Source organism: Eptesicus fuscus, chromosome 1 (genome assembly GCF_027574615.1).
Source record: "Eptesicus fuscus isolate TK198812 chromosome 1, DD_ASM_mEF_20220401, whole genome shotgun sequence".
Classification (NCBI taxonomy): Eukaryota; Metazoa; Chordata; class Mammalia; order Chiroptera; family Vespertilionidae; genus Eptesicus; species Eptesicus fuscus.
In genome coordinates, this window is record NC_072473.1 from 80,723,365 (window position 1) to 80,746,012 (window position 22,648).

The following is a 22,648-nucleotide window of genomic DNA, read 5'->3' on the forward strand; positions in this document are numbered from 1 at the left end:
CCTCCATAGCTGCTGACTTCTAGACACCGCAGTGTGCCTCACAAGCTTGCAGGCCTACATCAAGAGAACCCAAATAGCTCAAGTAGGAAGCTACACTAGATTACCAAGCCCAGGAGAACTGAGATATTACACCAGTAGCACCATCCCCAAAAGAACTTGGGTAGCAAAGCAAGCGGATCTACAACTAAAACATATAGGAAAACATGGGAATACAAAAAAAAAAAAAAAAAAGCAATCCCCAAAGGAAAGAAAAAGAGGAATCACCAGAAAGGGAGTTAAATGAAATTGAGGCTAGCAGCTTATCAGAGAAAGAATTCAGAGTAATGGTTATAAGGATGTTTAAACGGATGGATTACAAATATACACAACTCAATGAAAATTATAAGGAGCTGAATGAAAATGTTGCCAGCATGAAAAAGAACCAAGAGGAGATGAAGACCGACATAGCTGCAATAAAGAACACAATGTAAGTCTTAAACAGTAGACTAGAAGAGGCTGAGGACCACATCAGCGAATTAGCAGACAAAGTAGGAAAAAACTCACAAACACAGCAGCAACTAGAAAATAGACTTAAAAAGCAAGAGGAGAGTCTAAGGGAGCTTTGGGACAACACAAATCAAAACAATATTCACTTAATAGGGACACCAGAAGGAGAGGAAGAGAAGCAAGGAATAGAAAACTTGTTTGAAGAAATAATGACATAAAACTTTCCTGATATTGGCAAGAAAAAAACCATGCAAGTCCAAGAAGTACATAGAGTCCCAAACAAGTTGAACCCCAAAAGACCGACACAAGACACATCATAATTAAATTGGCGAACACCAACGACAAAGCAAGAATCTTACAGGCTGCCAGAGAGAGACAGAAAGTTAACTACAAGGGATCTCCTATTAGAATATCAACTGATTTCTCAACAGAAACACACAGGGCAGAAGGGAATGGAATGAAATATACGAAGTGATGCAAAGCAAGGGTCTGAATCCAAGAATACTATACCCAGCAAGAGTATCATTTAAAATTGAAGGTGGAATCAGGAGCTTCACAGACAAGAAAGGGCTAAGAGAGTTTATCATTACCAAGCCAGCAATGCAAGAAATGCTAAAGGGACTGTTATAAAAACAAGAAAGAGAAGGCAAGAAGAAACACAAACACTAAGGAAAAATATGACAATAAACATGTACTTGTCAATAATAACATTAAACATAAATGGATTAAATGCACCAATCAAAAGACATAGGGTAGCTGAATAGATAAGAAAACATGACCCAGATATTTGCTGTCTACAAGAGACCCACCTCAGAGCAAAGGATTCACACAGACTGAGAGTGAAGGCATGGAAAAATATTTTTCAGGCAAACGGAAATGAGAAAAAAGCTGGGGTTGCAATACTTATTGCTGATAAAATAGACCTCAAAGTAAAGACCATGATAAGAGATAAGGAAGGCCACTACATAATACTAAAGGGAGCAATTCAACAAGAAGATATAACTCTGGTAAGCATATATGCACCCAATGCAAGAGCACCCAAATACATAAAAAATCTCCTGGAAGATATCAAAGAAGAGATCAAAAACAATACAAACATAGTAGGGGACTTTAATACACCACTGACATCACTGGATAAATCCTCTAGACAAAAAAATCAGCAAAGAAACAGCAATTCTAAATGACACACTAGATCAGTTGGACCTAATTGACATCTTCAGAACATTTCACCACAAAGCCACGGAATATACATTCTTCTTGAGTGCACATGGGACATTTTAAAAAATAGACCACATATTGGGTCACTAGGAAGTCTCCCCAAATTTAAAAAGATTGAAATCCTATAAAGCATTTTCTCAGACCACAATGGAATAATATTAGAAATAAACTACAATAAAAACATTCCAAAAAGCAAAACACTTGGAGGCTGAATTGCATGCTACTAAACAATGATTGGGTTATCAATGAGATCAAAGAAAAAATTAAAAACATCCTGGAGATTAATGACAATAAAAACACAACATTGCAAATCCTATGGTACACAATGAAAGCAGTCCTGAGAGGGAAGTTTATAGCTCTACAGGCCTACCTCAAAAAACAAGGAAAAATGGTAATAAATCATCTAACTCAATGACTCAAAGAATTAGAAAGAGAGCAACAAAAAAAGCCCACAGTGAGCAGAAGAAAGAAAATAATAAAGATCAGAGCAGAAATGAATGACATAGAGACAAAAAAAAAAACAAAAAAAAAACAACAATACAAAAGTTCAGCAAAACCAAGAGCTGGTTCTTCAAAAGCATAAACAAGATTGATGAACCTCTAGCCAGGCTCATCAAGAATCAAAGAGAGAGGACCCAAATAAACAAAATCAGAAAGGAAAAAGGTGAAATAACAACAGACCCCACCAAAATACAAAAGATTGTTAAAATAATACTATGAACAACTCTATTCTAACAAACTAGACAACCTGGAGGAAATGGACACATTCCTAGAAAAATGCAACCTTCCAAAACTCACTCAGGAAGATTCTAAAAATCTCAATAGGCTGATAACAATGGAAGAAATTGAAGGAGTCATCAAAAAGCTTCTGGCAAACAAAAGCCCGGGGCCAGATGGTTTCACACGGGAATTTTACCAAACATTCAAGGAAGAACTAAAACCTATCCTCCTCAGACTATTCCAAAAAATTCAAGAGGAAGGAACACTTCCAAGCTCCTTCTGTGAAGCCAGCATCACCCTAATACCAAAACCAGATAAAGACAACACAATGAAAGAGAATTACAGGCCAATATCCCTCATGAACATAGATGCCAAAATCCTCAAAAAATTCTAGCAAATTGGATCTAGCAGTACATCAGAAAGATCATACACCATGACCAAGTAGGATTTATCCCAGGAATGCAAGGATGGTACAATATCTGCAAATCAATAAACGTGATACATCACATAAACAAATTGAGAGATAAAAATCACATAGTCATATCAATTGATGCAGAAACAGCATTTGACAAAATCCAACACCCTTTCTTGATAAAAACTCTCAGCAAGCTGGGAATAGAAGGATCATACCTCAACATAATAAAAGCCATATATGACACACCTACAGCCAACATCATACTCAATGGGCATTTCCCCTAAGAACAGGAACAAGACAGGGATGCCCACTCTCACCGCTCCTGTTCAACGTAGTGCTGAAAGTACTAGCCATAGCGATCAGACAAGAAGAAGAAATAAAAGGCATCCAAATTGGAAAAGAAGAAGTAAAACTGTCCTTATTTGTAGATGACATGATACTATATAAGAAAACCCTAAAGACTCCATCAAAAAATTTTAGACTTAATAAATGAATTTGGCACTGTAGCAGGATACAAAATTAACACCAAGAAATCTATTGCATTTCTATACACCAATAGTGAACTTACAGAAAGAGAGACTAAAAAAGCAATCCCACTTACCATCGCACCAAAAAAATTAAGATACCTAGGAATAAACGTTACTAAGGAAATAAAAGACCTATACGTGGAAAAGTACGCTACACTGAAAAAATAGATAGAGAGGGACATAAACAGATGAAAGAACATACCATGTTCATGGGTTGGTAGAATCAACATAATCAAAATGTCCATACTACCCAAAGCAATCTATAAGTTATATGCACTTCACATTTAAATACCAATGGCATATTTCACAGACCTAGAACAAACTCACCAAAAATTCATCTGGAATAAAAAACGACCCCGAATAGCTGCAGCCATCCTGAGAAAGAAGAACAAAGTAGGTGGGATCTCAATACCAGATTTCAAGCTGTATTACAAAGCCACTGTTCTCAAAACAGCATGGTACTGGCACAAGAGCAGACACATAGAACAATGGAATAGAATAGAGAACACAGAAATCGACTCAAACCACTATGCCCAATTAATATTTGACAAAGGAGGCATGAACATACAATGGAATCAAGACAGTCTCTTCAACAAATGGTGTTGGGAAAATTGGACAGATGCATGCAAAAAAATTAAACTAGATCACCAACTTTCACTATACAAAAAAAATAAACTCAAAATGGATAAAGGACTTAAACATAACAATGGAAACCATAAAAATAAGAGAGGAATTCACAGGCAGCAAAATATCAGACATATGCCGCAAAACTTCTTCACTGATACTGCTCCTAGGGCAATGGAAGCTAGAGAGAAAATAAACAAATGGGACTACATCAAAATAAAAAGCTGTTGCACAGCAAAGGAAATGATCAATAAAACAACAAGAAAGCTCACTGCATGGGAGAACATATTTGCCAATGATATCAATGATAAGGGTTTAATCTCCAACATTGACAGAGAACTCATACAACTTAACAAATGGAAGATAAACAACCCAATCAAAAAATGGGCAACTGATCTAAATAGACACTTTTCAAAAGAAGACAGAAGGAAGGCCAAGAGACATATGAAAACCTGCTCAAAGTCACTAATCATCAGAGAGATGCAAATCAAAATGATAATTAGGTACCATCTCATACCTGTCAGAATGGCTATCATCAACAAATCAATAAACAACAAATAAAGATCAGATGTTGGCGAGGATGCGGAGAAAAAGGAACTCTCATGCACTGCTGGTGGGAATGCAGACTGGTATAGCCACTGTGGAGAACAGTATGGAGTTTCCTCAAAAAACTAAAAATGGAACTCCCATTTGACCCAGTGATCCCACTCCTAGGAATATATCCCAAGAAACTAGAAACACGAATCAGAAAGGATATATGTACCCCTATGTTCATAGCAGCACAAGTCACCATAACTAAGATTTGGAAACAGCCTAAATGCTCATCAACTGATGAGTGCATTAAAAAACTGTGGTATATCTACACAATGGAATACTATGCTGCAGTAAAAAAGTAGGAGCTCCTACCATTTGCAACAACATGGATGCAGATGGAGAGCATTATGCTAAGTGAAATAAGCCAGGCAGAGAAAGATAAACATCACATGGTCTCACTCATTTGTGGAATATAATGAACAAGACATAGACTAATGAACAAGAACAGATCCAGAGACTGAGAAACGTTGATCAGAACCTCAAACCTCAGGGAAGGAGGGGGTCGGTGGGAGAAATGGGGAGAGATCAACCAAGGGACTTGTGTACAAGCAATAAGCCTGGACACAGACAACAGGGGAGTGGGGCATAAATTGGGGATGGGGGGTAATGGGGGAATAGGACACATATAAAAATAAAAATTAAAAAAAAAATGAAATTATGAGGTAACCAGAAACCCACGGATGCCTGAGAACATCTTTCTTCCCATGCTAGCAGTCATCAGCTGTATGGTAATATTACTTGGGGCAAATGGGGAAGTATTTTGAAATTATGTTTCTGACCCTTCATGGGTAAGAGCCCTTATGTGGGCTGATCCCCTCTCTTTTTTTAAATTTCTTTATTGATTAAGGTGTCACATATTTTTCCTCATCCCCCCATTCCCATCCCACACCCCTCCCCACGGATGCCCCAACCCCCTGTTGAACTTCGCCGTTGGTTAGGCTCATATGCATGCACACAAGTCCTTTGGTTGATCTCTCCCCCCTCCCCCCACCCTACCCTAACCTCCCTCTGAGGCCCGATAGTCCGATCGATGCCTCCTTGTTTCTGGTTCTGTTCTTGTTCATCAGTCTATGTTGTTCATCATTTCCCCTAGATGAGCGAGATCATGTGTCACTAGAGATATACTTATAAGAACTGAATGTGAGACGAGCAATAATAGTTATGCTGACTGGCAAATGAATCAGTCTGTAGTGAGTTTCTCTCTGGACCAACAGTTCTTTTGAGACCCAATATAAATGTCCACCAGTTCCTTATGTGTACATGTCGGCACTGACCCCTCAGCTCTGGATGGTGGACAAATGGTGGTAACGCATGTCCGACTCCCTCTGGTTTGGTCTCGGCCGGACCCAGGGGCACGGCTTCACCCAGACTCAGGGGCACGTGGCCTCACCCGGACCCAGGGGGCGCGTGGCCTCACCTGGACCCAGGGGCGCATGGCCTCACCCGGACCCGGGACCCAGCCTCACCCAGATCCAGGGGCACACGGCCTCACCTGGAACCGGGATCCAGCTTCACCCGGACCTAGGGGTGCATGGCCTCACCCGGACCCAGGGGCGCGTGGCCTCTCCTAGACCCAGGATCGCGTGGCCTCATCCAGGTCCAGGGGCACACGGCCTCACCCGGACCCGGGATCCAGCTTCACCCGGGGGCGGGGGAAGGGTCGTGCGGGTGAGGTCCGGGTGAGCCCCTGGGAGACATGGGGTGGGAGACTCTGGGGCCTCACCCGGACCCGGGACCCATCCTTACCCGGATCCAGGGGCACACGGCCTCGCCCGGACCCAGGATTCACCTTCACCCAGACCCCAGGGGCGCATGGCCTCACCTGGACCCGGGATCTGGCTTCACCCGGACCCAGGGGCGCGTGGCCTCACCTGGACCCAGGGGCGTGTGGCCTCACCCGGATCCAGGGGCGCACGGCCTCATCCAGACCCGGGATCCGGCTTCACCCAGACCCAGGGGCACGTGGCCTCACCCGGACCCAGGGGCGCATGGCCTCACCTGGACCCGGGATCCGGCTTCACCCGGACCCAGGGGCACGTGGCCTCTCCCAGACCCAGGGGCGTGGCATCACCTGGACCCAGGGGCTCGACCTCACCCAGGCCCGGGACCCAGCCTCACCCAGACCCAGGGGCGCGGCCTCACCCGGACCCGGGACCCAGCCTTACCCAGACCCAGGGGCGTGAGGCCTCACCTAGACCCAAGGGCGTGTTACCACACCCGAGCCCAGGGGCACGCAGCCTCGCCCGGACCCAGGGGCATATGGCCTCACCCGGACCCGGTATCCAGCTTTACCCAGACCCAGGGGCACGTGTCCTCACCCAGGCCTGGGACGCAGCCTCACCCAGATCCAGGGGCACACGGCCTCACCCGGACCCGGGATCCAGCTTCACCTGGACCCAGAGGCGCATGGCCTCACCCGGACCCAGGGACGTGTGGCCTCACCCGGATCCAGGGGCGCGTGGCCTCACCCGGACCCAGGGGTGTGTGGCCTCACCCGGATCCAGGGGCACATGGCCTCACCCGGACCCGGGATCCAGCTTCACCCGGACCCAGAGGCACGTGGCCTCACCCGGACCCAGGGGCACGTGGCTTCTCCCAGACCCAGGGGCGTGTGGCCTCACCTGGACCTAGGTGCGCGCGGCCTCACCCGGACCCAAGACCCAGCCTCACCCGGATCCATGGGCACACGGCTTCACCCGGACCTGGGATCTGGCTTCACCCGGACCCAGAGGCGCGTGGCCTCACCTGGACCCAGGGGCGTGTGGCCTCTCCCGGACCGAGGGGCGTGGCGTCACCTGGACCCAGGGGCTCGACCTCACCCGGGCCTGGGACCCAGCCTCACCCAGACCCAGGGGCGCGGCCTCACCCGACCCGGGACCCAGCCTAACCCAGACCCAGGGGCGTGAGGCCTCACCTAGACCCAGGGGCGTGTTACCACACCCGAGCCCAGGGGCACGCAGCCTCGCCCGGACCCGGGACCCAGCCTCTCCCGGACCCAGGGGCATATGGCCTCACCCGGACCCGGGATCCAGCTTCACCCGGACCCAGGGGCGCGTGGCCTCACCCGGACCCAGGGGTGCATGGCCTCACCCAGACCCAGGGGCGCGTGGCCTCACCTGGACCCCGGGTTGTGTGGCCTCTCCCAGACCCACGGTCGCGTGGCCTCACCCGGGTCCAGGGGTGCACGGCCCCACCCGGACCCAGGATCCAGCCTCACCCAGACCCAGGGGCACATAGCCTCACCCGGACCCAGGGGGGCGGCCCCACCCAGGCCCTGGACCCAGCCTCACCCGGACCCAGGAGCGTGCGGGCAGATCCAGGGGCATGTGGCCTCGCCCAGACCCGGAACCCAGCCTCACCGACTCAGTTCCCAGCCTCACCCGGACCCAGGGGTGCGCAGCCTCACCTGGACCCGGGTCCCAGAGGGGTTTCGTCTTCTTGATCCAAATTCCTGTTGGTCAATTCCCTTTCAGCAATTCCTTCGGCCATTTTCTCAGAGCTCCAGGGTGGCTGCCGCAGAACTGGTTGGGCAGTGGGCTTGGCGAAGCTCCGGTGTGCCCGGTGCGCGGCGGCGGGCTGGTCCGGTGTCGCTGCGTTGGCCCTTGGGTCTGCAGCAGTGGCCGGTCGCCCAGCTTGCGCACGTTCTGCAGCAGTGGCCGGTCGCCCAGCTTGCGCACGTGGCTGCTTCCGGGGCGTTGAGATTCTTGAAGGACTCGGAGGTCAGCAAGCATGGAGTCTCCCACCCCATGTCTCCCAGGGGCTCATCTGTCCGTGCTCGGCAGCGGAGCTGTCCCCTCAGCCGGAGACCGCCGGGGGAACTGCACTGAGCACGTTCCAGGCCGCTATTGTGTCGCCTGAGCCGTAGTTCTTAAAGTGTGGTCTTTGGTTCACCGGCATCAGCATCATCCCGCGTACCCCTCTCTTTTATTCTAGTTGTAGAGCATCTGCTCAGCCAGCCCTCCGGTGGTTCTGGATGATGTCTGCTCTGCTCTCCCGTAGTAGTCTCAAAATTGTTGTGGTAGGCAACAATCAGGCTTCCGCCCTATGCCTCCATCTTGGTCCTCCTTTGTATAGTTAAGTCTTGATTGTTGTTGGTGTCACTGGGAGGAATTGTCCTCCAGGCCAATTGGCCGTGAGGACCCTCTGTGTCTATAAAGGAAGAGTTGCTGTGCAGGAGACACGTTTATGTGCCGTGTCTTGGTGCAGCAAGGCTTTGGTGCTCACTGAGTCTGCCTCTTGAATGTGTCCCTTATGCGAGTGGTTGAAATTTGGTGTCATCTCACACCGACCACTAGATGCCCTCATTTCTGGGTCTCCAATGGAATGTAGGTCAGCTACTGCCTGAGGCCACTCAGCAGGGATTACAGCAAAATCTGCAGTTTCCTCCTCCTGTCTGAGCGGCCCTGGAGCAGTCCGACTAGAACCGCAGTTTATCTGGTCAAGCTGCCACAGGGCAGGCCACCCACATGCAAAAGCCGCTGCTTGGAGCCCAGGTGGGCCTGCAAGACTTGCGGGGCGGGTCTGCAAAACGTTTGGGGCAGGTCCCAGGGCGGGGTGGGTCTCAGGGCGGGGCGGGGTCTCATGGCGCCGCCATGGCTTGGCAAACCGCAATGGCTGCAAGTCTGCTTTTTTTTTGCTTTCCACGTTTCTAAGCCCCCTCGTTCCGCACTCCAGCGCAGCAAACACTGATTGCTGGGTACACCTCCGAAAGGAAGTTACTACCACTCTCCGACACAAAGGCCCAGAGTCCAGCCTCTCCCTGTAGGCGTCTGGGTCTCCCGTGCGTCCCCAGAAGCTGGATTTCAGGGTGATGGGGAGCTAATCTCCCCTAGGGTTGGAAAAAAAAGCCGCACGACCCTTCCCCCACCCCCAGCCCGACCCATGTGCCTCCGCACCTCATCCCCTCGAGTTCGCTCTTTCCTCTTCCCTCTTAGCTGTAAATCCACCATTCATCCAGCTCTCCTGTGGATCTGGGTGGCAGATGTTCTGTCCTCCAGTTGTATTTTTGAAATTGCTGTGCGTGGTGCAGTTCATTTGTTTAACTTTGCCGCCTTCTTGGTTCTCCTCTGTCAAAATGGCTAAAGGACTTGATTGTAAGATGGGAAATCCTAAGAATCCTCCAAGTCGGTGTCGGCGGCCTCCGGGGCCCCGAGGATCTCACTGGGAAGCTCGGCCAGGTCGGTAACGTGGATGGGCCCCTCCTGCAGAAAGATGGTCTCTTCCTTCACCGAGAGCCACTGCACCGAGTCCGCGGCCACCACCACAGCAGCTGCCGCGGCGCCCACGAGCCCATGGCCCCGGCTGCGGTGCTGACTGAGAGGAGCAGCCGCCTGGCCTGGGGAGACACGAGCAGGAGTCGCCGCGCTGACCAGTCCATCTTTTAGTTGTATTTCCGAAACTGCCATGCGAGGCAACAGATCAGCCTTTCACCTCTGCCGCCATCTTGGCTCCTCCCCACTGATCCCCTCTTAATGTAGTCATCAATAATACCAAACACCTTGGTCATCCAGGAGGACCATGGGTGGGACAAAGAAGTACAGGGGTCTCCACCCAGCTTCCATTTTGTATGACACATAATCAAACCATTGCTCCTTTGTTTGTAAAATTAAAGAGAGGTTTTTGGCTTGTGTGGACACCAAAGAAAGGGACTATCAATACTTGCTCCTGGGAGAGGTGTAGAAAATGTAACTAAGATCTTGTCTATACAAAAAGAAATTGGCAGCCTGTTTGAAATGGAATGCCATGGCCTAGAGCAAAGAATATCCTTACATGATATTATTCTACAATGTCATTATAATTTTTCCCAGATTTGTGTTACCCCCATTACCTATAATAGTACCTCGCACCCTTGGGTATCAATAAAAAATCATCTCTTTGGTGCTTGGAGACAAAGGTAACATATCTCTAGATATTTTAGAATTACAATAGCATAATATACAATTATCCCAAACAAACTTACAAACTAATTCTTTGAATGTCTGGCAGTCATTTAAAAAGGACATGAAAGGATTTAATCCCTTCCACTGTGTAGAGGGCCCCCTGGGAAGGCACCTGAGCATTCTATATTGGCCCCTCTTGCCATTTTGACCAAGAGGAACCCTCTTCTAACAATTCAATTGTCCACAGCTGTTGCCTGAGCTTTCTGTTCATGCCGAGGTTGAAGCCTCACGATGGTTGGTACCATGTATCTGTCTCTTGCCCAGTGGGGTGAGCTGGGCCCTCCCTGGAGAAGAAACCTGAGTTCCACAAGATATGTGATCAGTGCTGGGGCCCTGCCAGCAGGCGAGTGGATCCCAAGGCAGGTGCTGGGCGTGGAGGCCACGGGGGCGTAGGTGACCAAGGAGACATAACTGAACCTCACATCACCCTGCTTGGCCCCAGAGAATGGCTGGTTAGCCAGAGATGGGTAAGATTCCTCAGGGAAGGAACAACCTAAGACAGGCACAGTCGCAGAGGGGCCATCAGGAGAGAACTTGGGGGTCAACAGAGGTGGGGCACAGACCTTCACCCCCCCCAAGTTGGCAGGGGCCTGAACCCTCACCCCTGCTGAGGGAGGTCTCCTTCCCCCAGGGCTGCTTAGCTTCCCATGCCCAGCTCAAATCAGGACCCAGGTAACAGACAGAGATTTGGCCGACAGCGGATGCCCTCTCACTGCAATGAGACTTGATGGAGACATCTTGTACCCATGATGCGGGGAACTGGGGTTTTTGATATCTAAACCCAGCTTAGTACCAGGAATGCTCAGGGCCTTACTCAAGAAGGCAAATAATCCTTTCCACTAATATTTACAGGGTAAAATAAGATGGTTGTTAGAGTATTAAATTTGACAGTAAAATAGTAGTCAAGTTTTCAGGCTAATTTAAATCGGCTAATTGAAATAAGCGAATATTCTAGAAAAATCAATTGTACTGGACAAAAAAGCTGTTCCTAAAGTGATGACTAAAATTTTTATTGGTAGTTCATCTCATGGTAAAATTGTGTAACATGTAATGAACCTAAAGCAGTCACATTTTACTGCAAAAAATTAAAATTTAAAAGCTATCAAGATTACACCATAAAATTTCCAAAACCCTCCTAATATTTAAACCAAAAAAGGGGGGATAATAGAAGAATCTCATGTAAGGAAAAATATCCTGTAAGTAAATTACATCTAGAAAATTTTTACCTTAGAAAATTAACTTTCATTTGTAATGCTAACAGCAAGACACCCATGTAAAACATACATGGTGTCAAAATTTGTAATGCTAACAGCAAGACACCCATGTAAATCATTTGTAATGCTAACAGCAAGACACCCATGTAAAACATACATGGTGTCAAAACAAGCCAAAGGAAAATCGTTTGGGCAAAAAATGAAAAAGGATCACAAGTCAAATTTATAGAAAAGATTCCTTTATTAACTTTTGGTAGAGAATATGTTTGTATATTTTCAGAAAACAACTCCGAGACCATGTGGATTCCTGCAACAGAGAGGAATTGACAGGAGTGCTCCAGCCATGAAGACAAACAGTCCAGAGATGAAAGACACTGACGATGCCTTGCCATACTAGCAGTCAGCAGCTGTGTGTCACTGCAGGTTGCCCAGGACCAAACCAGAGAGGGTCAGACCTGCATTATCACCATTTGTCCACCATCCAGAACTGAACTATCATTGCTGTTATGTACACATAAGGAACTGTTTGACATAGAAATTGGGACTCAAAAGAACTGTTGGCCCAGAAAGAAACTCGCTATAGACTGATTCATTTGCCTCTCAGCATAACCATTATTGCTTGTCTCATTTTTGTTCTTATAAGTGTGTTTCTAGTATCACATGAGCTCATTCATCTAGGGGAAATGATGAACAACATAGACTGATGAACAAGAACAGCATCGATCAGACTGTCAGACCTCAGAGGGAAGGTAGGGGAGGGTGGGGATAGGGGAGATAGATCAACCAAAGGACTTGTGTGCTTGTATATGAGCCTAACCAGTGATCACTGACAACATGGGGGTGGGGGCATGCGTGGGGAGGGGTTTGGGATGGGAATGGGGGGATGAGGATAAATATGTGATACCTTAATCAATAAAGTAATTTTAAAAAATCAGAGGAAGAAAATACAATCTTATTTAATAGCATCTAATTCAAACTGTGACTAACTTTCTGGCAATATTTCCCAGCTACTGTGCATTCATTCAAAGAGCACTTATTCCATGCCTAGCACAGTGGGAGAAAAAAAATAGATGAACCAGAAATGGTTTCTCAATTAATAAGCTTACACATTGGTAGGGATGATAAGACATGGGCACAAATAATAAAAGCAAAATATGACAAGGTAATAAATGCTACTGGAGAAGCACAGGTAAAGTACTGAGGTGTCCTAGAGAGAAGGGAGTTTTACTCTTAAATTACTAGATTAGTAATTTCTAGTTATAAAATAAATAAACCATGGGTATATGGAATATAGCAGAGATAATATAGTTAATCATATTGTAATAATTTTGCACAGTGACTGATAGTTACTAAACTTATCATGGTGATCACATCATATGTAGATAAATGTTGAATCACTATGTTGTACACTTGAAACTAACAACTATACTTTAATAAAAATGTTTTAAAGGTTCATGGAGGAGGTGGTATTTAGGCTGGCCTTTTAAGGATAAGTGGGATTTAGGGATGGAGAAATTAGGGATGGAGCTGGGAAGGCAGAGAAAAGAGAAAGACCTTCCAGCAGGTATTTATTCAAAGTATAGCCTGAGGATTACTTGTGTTAGAATCTGAGGAGGCTGCATTTGAAGTAGGGCTTGAGTAACTGGCAGAATTTTCACAAGCAGAGGTGGAAAGAGGGTTTTCCAGAAAGATAAAACACTCCCTTCTCCCAACCCTTACTGTTGTTACCTAGGTAGCCATTTTGTCTTCTTTCCCTCCCAGTTCCTCATCATAAAATAGCCTCCACTCATTTACCCCCAAGTTGCTTGCCATATGTTTGGAACTAGATGCTCTAACCAGTCAGAGACTGCCATTGGTTACTTTTGTATTGGCTTACTCAGGTTTCAGACTTCTAATACTCGCAATTTAAATGCACTAAACCAAAATGCAAACCATCATTTCAGGCCACCCCTAGTCATCTACAAGGTCTTATGACTGGTTTCTCAAAGCTGTGGTCTGTAGACTACCTGCATCAGAATGGACGATGGAGCCTCTTAAAATGCATATCCTAGCCTGGCCAGAGTGGCTCAGTGGTTGAATGTCAACTTAAAAACCAGGAGGTCAGGGTTCAATTTCTGGTCAGGGGCATGCAGGAGGCAGCTGATCCATGATTCTCTCTCATCACTGATGTTTCTAGCTCTCTCTCCCTCTCCGTTCCTCTCTGAAATCAATAAAAATATATTAAAATACACACCCTAGGACCTCACTCCAAGTCCATTGAATCAGAATCTCTATAATTATGGTTCAAGGATCTGAATCGCAACAAGTTCTTCAGGTGATTCTGAATCACACTGAAGTTTGAGACATATTGAGGGGCACAGGCAAAAGCAAACATACAAATGTACAGAAAAAATGTGAGTAGAACCTGAGGTGCATGAATGAAAGAATGTGTGTCTATAAAAGTAAGTTGAGGGTAGAGCTTGGAAGGCCTTCACTGTCAGAGTCAGGGGATTGATTTGCATTTTACTGGCAATAGGGAGTTTACTATTCCTTTCAGTAGCATAGTAGCTTGGTTAAGAGCCTCAAATCTAGAGCCAGAGTGCCAAGGTTCAATTCTTAGCTTCTTGATTCACTAGCTACATGACCTTGGATAAGGTTTTCTTTTTTCAATTTTGTTTTTCCATTATAGTTTACATTCAACATTATTTTATATTTGTTTCAGGTGTACAGCATAGTGGTTAGACAATCACATACTTTACAAAATGTCCACGCACCCTCGATATTTCCAGTATCCTCCTGGCATCATACAGAGTAAAAAAGGTGAAGAGATTAATAAGTACAAATTGGTAGCTACAAAATAGTCATGGGGATGTAAAGTACAGCATAGGGAATATAGTAAATAATATTGTAATAACTACATATGGGACCTTGGACAAGGTTTTAATCTCTTCCTGCTTCAGTTTCATCATCTATACAAGAGGGATCATGGGATTAAATGAGTTCATATTTGTAAAGTGCTTAGAACTGTGGCTGGAATATAGTTAAGTATGTGTCAGCATAAAGACTTTTGAACAGGGGTGTATCATGGATAAGGCTATATTTTGGGAAAATTAAGCTGGCAGTAATGTATATTCATTCCCTACCAGAAAATCCAATAATTTTTCCTTCTCAGTGGTTTTCAACCTTGGCTGCACACTGCAATTACCTCTGTCACATGCACCCCCAGGTCTGGACATAAATATACCAAGGTAATTCCAATATGTAGACATGGTTGAGGACCAATGCTCTAAATATATTTCAAATTTGTCCATTTTTTGTTACCAAATCCTCTCTATATGCAAGAACTATGCTAGGTCCTCTTCCTGAATTATCTAATTTGAACCTAACAGCTATTTGGAGGTAGGTGTTAAATTTATCTTTAATTTAAATATTGTTAGAGAGCTTGCATACATTGCTCATAATCACCCAAGTGGAAAGTAGCAGGGCTCGGATGAGAACCAAGGTAGCCTGGCTCCAGAAGCTCCATTTGAACCACTACTTTGCACTGTGCCCTTAGACCAGTGCACACTCCCACACTAGTGAGACTACTAGACTCACCTTTTTCCTGGTCTTTCACTTGCTTTATTGTCTCCCTCAAATCTAATTTGGACACAATAGCTGGTGAGATCTTTAAAGTCATAACAGCATCATGTCTTGCCCCTGTGTACAACTTTCCAATGGCTTCCCAATGCACTTACAAACTGAAATCCAAACTCCTTCTTATGGCCTTGAGTATCCTTCATGGTCTGTTCACCTCTCAAGCCTCATCTGCCAATTTTGACCATAAACACTACAGTATATTCCAGCTACACTGATCCTTATATTCCTTGAACACTCTAAGCTCTTCTCTGTCCAAGGCCTCTAAACTTACTTTTCTTTCTGCTTAGAATAATCTACCCACAGAATGTTTGCATGGATGGGTCCTTTTCATCTTTCAAGTCTGAGCTTAAAAGTTATCTCAGAAAGACCTTCCCAATCATTCAACCTAAATGCCCTCACCTCTTATTTTCTATATCAGTCCTTTGTTGATTTCCTTCATAGTACAGTTGTCCCTCAGAATCCCTGGAAGATTGGTTCAGGATCCCCCCAACGGCTACCAATATTTGAGAATGCTCAAGTCCCTCATATAAAATGTGTATTTGCATATAACCCATATATATTAGGTGTACTGGTTAACAATGCCGATTTTTGATCGTGTAATCAAAGAAAACACGATAATTTCAAGAGAAACATCAAAAGTGCTTTATTCAAAGTGATGTCCATCGCTAGCTACACATTTCCCCATCTTTCAGATAATTTGTGGATACTGTCCCAATAGAACTTTTCTTGTTTTGAGGCAGACCATTCAGAGACCCAATTTTCCACTTCTTTATACGTTTTGAAGTGCTGCTCAGAAAGTGCGTGTGCCATCGATCAGAACAAGTGGTAATCTGAAGGAACAAGGTCTGGTGAATACGGTGGGTGGGTTAATACTTCCCAGAAAGATCTTTTAACGTGTCTTTAACTGATTTTGAAGTGTGTGATGGTATGTCATCATGAAGCAAAATTACTTTGCCGTGTCTTCTGGCACATTCTGGTCGTTTTACTAGTAAGATCAAAGCCTGGTTCAAATTGATTATTTTTTGTTGGTAGCGATCAGTATTAATGGTTTCACCTGGTTTTAGAAGCTCATAATATACCACACCTTCCTGATCCCACCAAATGCAGAGCATTGTTTTCTTTCCGAAGCGATTTGGTCTTGCAGTTGATGTTGATGGTTGACCTGGATCAACCCATGATTTTGTGCATTTGGGATTCTCAAAATAAACCCATTTTTCATCACCAGTCACAATTTGATGCAAAAAAGACTTTCTTTCATGCCATTGAAGCAACATTTTACTGATGACTTTTCGGTTTTCCATTTGTCTTTCGTTCAGTTGATGTGGCACCCATTTTCCTTCCTTTAAAATCTTTCCCATTGCTTGTAAATAATCAGAAATTGTTTGCTGAGAAACATTTAATCTTTCTGCAAGTTGTTTTTGAGTTTGACAAGCATCTTCATCCAATAATACTTGTAATTGTTTGTCTTCAAACTGTTTCGCTTGACCTGGTCGGACGTTCTTTGTCTTTCACATAGAAATCATCTTTTTAAAGCCTTTAAACCAGCATTCACAAGTATCTTGAGATGGAGCATGTTCACCATAAGCTTCCCAAAATATTCAGCAGCACTTTTCTTCAAAATAAAATAATGAATTAAAACTTCCTGCAAATGCTCTCTTTTTTTTTTTTTGGCATGAAATTTTTTAAGTGTAAAAATATCTATGATGTTAACACCTTCAGAAAATTTGACATATGAAGTTTTGAAGCTTGCTGTTAATACAACAAAATAGCAAACATATCAAATCGCATATATATCAACCAATAAATGTGTAACTCCAACTATTGAAAGAAATCCACATTATTAACCGGTACACCTAGTACATATAGGTTACACCAAGGTATGCCTATATACCACTTCAATCTGTAGTTGATTGAACCTGCAGATGCATACCACATGGATATGGAGGACCAAGTGAAATTAAAATGTTCATATTTAGATATTTGTTTACTTTTTGTATATTATTTGTCTTCTCTGGTAAGATGTAAGTTCCATAAGAGCAAATAACATATCTTTGCTGCTCCATATGCCAGATATGGTTTTTTAAGTTGTGCACTCCACAAGGGTGCCACAGCTAAGGCAGTGTATTCACAAGGATTTTCTGGCAAATGGTAGCAAAGTATCTTAAGTAAGGGAATCGCTTTTGTAATTCACATATAGATGCTATAGAGTCTTGGAGGTGCCCTGTGTGTGCACTATATTCAACAATATGTATTCAGCTTCTAGCAAAGTGCCAAGCATACAGTAGATGATCAATAAATATGTTGATTGGATGGAAGGGAAGAAGACAAAATTAGGTACTGCCATAGGGAAAATAGGAAAAGGGAGGGATACATAACTGCTAATAGATTTGGCAATTTGAGAAAATGCAATAAAGGGGAAATTAATGGTGGTTATGTTTGCTCTTAGAAGCCTAGAAAAAAAAGTGGCATCATTCAATATTAAATAAATGGAAGTCAAAGAAGAAAAATTGGCTTGAGAAAATTACTATTCCATTTTAGATATAATTTGAGAAAATGATGCTTTACATATTGCTTTTATTGAGTTTATCACAATACAGCCATGGTATTTTATGAATATACTAGAGGCCCAGTGCACAAAATTCGTGCGGGGGGTAGGGGGGTCCATCAACCTGGCCTGCAATCTGAGACCCCTTGAGGGATATCCAACTGCTGGTTTAGGGCCTGATCACCCAGGAATCAGGCCTAAACCAGCAGTTGGACATTCCTCTCACAATCTGGGATCGCTGGCTCCTAATCGCTCACCTGCCTGCCTGATCGCCCCTAACCGCTCTGCTTGCCTGCCTGATCACCCCTGCCTGCCTGCCTGCCTGATTGCCCCTAACCCCTCTGCCTGACTGCCTGATCACCCCCAACTGCTCTGCCTGACTGCCTGCCTGATCACCCCTAACTACTCTGCCTGACTGCCTGATCGCCCCTAACTACTATACCTGCCTTCCTGCCTGATTGCCCCTAATCACTAGCCTGCCTGCCTGCTCAGTGTGCGTCATAACAACCAGTCGTTCTACCGTTCAGTCGATTTGCATATTACCCTTTTATTTTATAGGACATAAATTTGCCCTGCACAGTCTTCAAAATGGTCATGTCAATGCTTAGCAAGGCCCATTCTGTCTTTTAAGGCTGTGCATGGAAATAGCCTGTGTTTTACAATACAATAATATGGGGCCCAAACTAGAAGGGATTAAGGAAAAAGAGAATAAGACATGCACTTTCACACTAGATGATTCCCACCCCACCTCTCTTGCCACATTCCTGTGGTTTCTGTCAACTGGTGGACCTTAAAATTAGCGCTTTTATTTATTTTTTCCTTTTTTGTAGGAAAGCATCCCTACAAACTAAAGCTACGACAGAAAATTCACTTTCCCTAGGACACTGGGCAGATATTTTCCTCTCTTCTAAGTCTTCCTACTCAGATTGGCACCATCTTGGGTCTTGAGATATGGATAGGATACCTACCTCTGCATACCCGGCAGCAGGAATCTGGAACAGAGATAGGGAATGCACAGCTTAATTTGGGGCAAGTCTTGAGACCACAGTACACATTTCCCTCCTGCCAAGAAGAAACAGAATTAAGGTCACAAGGTGTCTTAGAGAGGTACCTGGGATGAGAAGAGGCTCAAAACATGGCATGTTCTTCCCCACTGGTCTCCCACAGTCAGTTCTAGGTACTTCCTAAAATTTACTAGGTATTATTTTGTTCTATTTACTATTTTACCACACCAGAGATTAAGACACAGAAGAATTATCAATCCTCATTGTGCATCCTGGTCTAAGATGTCACAAAGTGCTCCATGGAAGGACTGCCATAGGCCTCCAAATCACCAAATACAGTCTTGTTCCTCTGTGCTCTGTTCATTGTATCCCTTGGTCCTCATCATACCTCAGCTGGATGTTGGGGATTTTGGGGAATGTGGATTTGCATATTAGCCACCTTTTGTAACTCTCACAAGTCTCTCTTCCAAACCCAGGATACAAGCTCTCTGGGGTAATACAAAACTATACAAATGTTCTGAATTGACAGCTCAGTCCAGCACAAGGCAAAGGAGAGGATCAAATTTACTTGCTGTTATGTCTGTTTTTGCATAATCTCCATTCCCTAAAGTTCTATGTCCCAAACATTATTTCTTAAGCCTTGTTCTTAGTTCTTAGAAGCATATAATTCTGGGGCTAGAAGGATTTCTGAAAGGTCAGGAAAGCATGACCACAACCAAATTATTCCAAACTACTGAGATACTATATTTTTACTAAAAACCCCTATGGATCTGGATCTTTCAAGGCATCTGATGTCTGAAGCATACAATCTCGAACTGAAAATCACTGTAACTCATATTTGTGAATTATAATCACTCTTGGAAATCCAGCATTAAATTCCCCTTAGAGGGAAAACAGTTGTTTCTACATTTAACTTCATTCCCTAACACTTCAGTTTAAATACTCATTTAACTCCATTTTCTGGTTCTATCTATTTCATTCTCTGGACTGCATAATTAGATGAAGATATAATCAGTATACTTCATTGCTTAAGTATGTGCATTCTTTTGACAAGAAATGTCACAGGTTCAATCATGCTTTGTCAAGAGAGTTCTCATTGCAGGGAACCAGGGATGAACTGGTTAATGGAATACTTCAGATATGAAACTAAGAGACTGCCTATTTTCTTGTGAATTTCACTGAATGGCCCTAGATGGTGCCAATGACTTTTCTACCCATAGTATCTATCCCTACAGCTTCAAATGAAGGCTTTAATGGTATAACTACTGTTTTTAAAAACGTACATATCAAGACCACCAATTATCACTGTCCTTTAAGCAGTCCCAAAGCTTTAAGACCAGAATATGACTGGGTCTGACCTCTTCAACAGAGTTATTCAGGGTGGATGAAATCAGGGAGTCTGGATTGACACTAATGCTATGATTTAAATGAAATTCATCTTCCATTCAAACACCCTACAATGTAAGCACAAACTAAAGGTATTAGTACAGAGGAAGCTTTCTTATTTGGGTAGGGGCTAGCAGGGACATTAAGATACAGGGACTTACCGAACAGCTGCACTGGGTGCACTGATTGGGTTGCCGGTTCTGAAAGAGTCCTTCAGCCATGAACAGCTCACCATGTTGGTAAGTGGTCCCATTGTACTCACACGACTTGCTGGTTACCTTATTGTTCACTGGGAGTAAGGAGTCTTCTGGGACAGGGTGAAGAAAAAAAACATACCAAGTATTGGCATCATTGCAAAGAATTTCATAAATCCCAACAGTAGATGGGGCTGTACCACACTGAGGGAGTTAAAAGATAGTCCCTAATTCAGTGGCTGATGATGAAAAAATACAGACATGCCTCTCTTTATTGTGCTTCACTTTATTACACTCCATAAGTATGATATATATATATATATATACACAAATATATATATACACACAAATATATATATACAAATTGAAGGCATGAGCCTCCACCCGCAAAAAGATTACAACTTGCTTTATTGTGATACTCGCTTTATTAAAGTGGCCTGGAACAAATCCCATGGTATCTCTGAGATATGCTTATATTAAAGCAGCCAGACAAGAATAGCAACTGACATGACCATCATCCACTTTTTTCATTTGCTGAGCATTTATTGAACAACTGCTCTCTGTGATAGGCGTTAGAGAGAGACCAGATAAGAAGGACAAGGACTTTGCATTGATGGAGCTAACAGATCTATAAGAATAAGGTATTAACTTGCCTAGAAGGAAGGAGTCCTGTCAGAAGAAAAACCTTCTATATACACTGAGTGGCCAGATTATTATGATCTCTGAACGCATAATAATATGGCCACTCAGTATATGTATATATTAGAGGCCCAGTGCATGAATTCGTGCATGGGTGGGGTCCTGCCAGCCTGGCCAGGGGGAGGGGACATGGGCAGTTGGCCGGCCTGCCTGCTGGTCGAACTCCTGGTCGAGGGGACAATTTGCATATTAGCCTTTTATTATATAGGACATACACTGAATGGTCAGATTATTATGTGTTCAGAGATCATAATAATCTGGCCACTCAGTGTATATAAAAAAGGCTAATATGCTGTGTCCAACTGTCCAACTGGTTGCTATGATGCGCACTGACCACCAGAGTGCAGATGCTCAACTCAGGAGCTGCCATGATGCGCACTGGCCATTTACAGATAAATGGCACCGCAGACCTGGCAGCCACAAAGCAACACTTGACTTCCCCCAAGCGTAAGGTGACCAGATGTACCGCTTTTGGCGGGACAGTCCCAATTTTTAACAATTTGTCCCGTGTCCCACGGCGTTTTAAACAAGTCCCGGTTTTTGGAAAGAATGCACGACAAGCTAGGGAACGGCGGGAGAACAGGAAGGGAATATACGGTTTTCGGCGGCCATGTGGCTATTTAGCCAGGATATGAGTTTTATATTATTTCTGTTAATTTTCTCATGTTAAACTTTAATAATAACAAATAATTGTTGAGAACTGATTATCGAGAACTGCTTATCAAAGTTCGCATTGTTAATCAGTTGTTAGAATTCGACCACCATTGTTTGGACTTAATGAACAATGGCATTTTTTGGGATTGGCAACGACGAAAACATTTTGTAACTGTCTCTCAGATGATACACATCGTACTGCGTGCTAGTAAGCTAGTTAAACAAGTGATGTCATTACACATCAGCTATTCAGATCATTTAGGTAAGTAATTTTCATAAATACATAAATTTTCTTGAATTTAGCAGACAGTACTCGTATTATTTATATTTTATAGTGGCGGCAAAAAGTCTAGCGCCAGCCTTGAAAGTGACACTTACGACTTATGTTATGGCAAGTTCAGAGGAAAAATAATACAAGTTAGTATTGTTATTATTTAGAAAGAAATATAGGATTAAAATTAAAATAATTTTTAAAATATAGTTACTTTATAACAATCAAATTAATTTATAAACTAACAATAAAATGTTCATGTAATTATGTACCTACTTACTGTGTTTTTAAGCAATATATATATATAATTTATAATTTTAAATTTTTTTTTTAGATTTTTAACATAGTGAGTAAGAAAAGAGGATGCAAATTCAACGATGATCTAAGAAGTAAATTTCCTTTTATTAAAAAAAAAACCAAAAGCGATTACAATATAGACCAAATTTTTAATCAAGAACCCCTCCCCCCTTCCCCCTTACCCCCCCCCCCCCCCCCGGTCAATGGTGTCCCACTTTACCAATGTTAAAATCTGGTCACCTT

General features: G+C 43.8%; 1 protein-coding gene across 1 annotated transcript in view; it reads right to left on the reverse strand.

The window, feature by feature from the left end:
* CHRDL1 (chordin like 1) overlaps positions 1-22,648 on the reverse strand; it is a 213,753-nt gene that overhangs the window by 57,522 nt on the left and 133,583 nt on the right. The window contains exons 5-6 of the mRNA XM_008159404.3: positions 20,452-20,594; positions 18,869-18,962 (exon numbers count right to left, since the gene is read on the reverse strand). Of these exons, the coding sequence (XP_008157626.3) occupies positions 18,869-18,962; positions 20,452-20,594 (237 nt within the window). The remainder of the gene's footprint in view (positions 1-18,868; positions 18,963-20,451; positions 20,595-22,648) is intronic.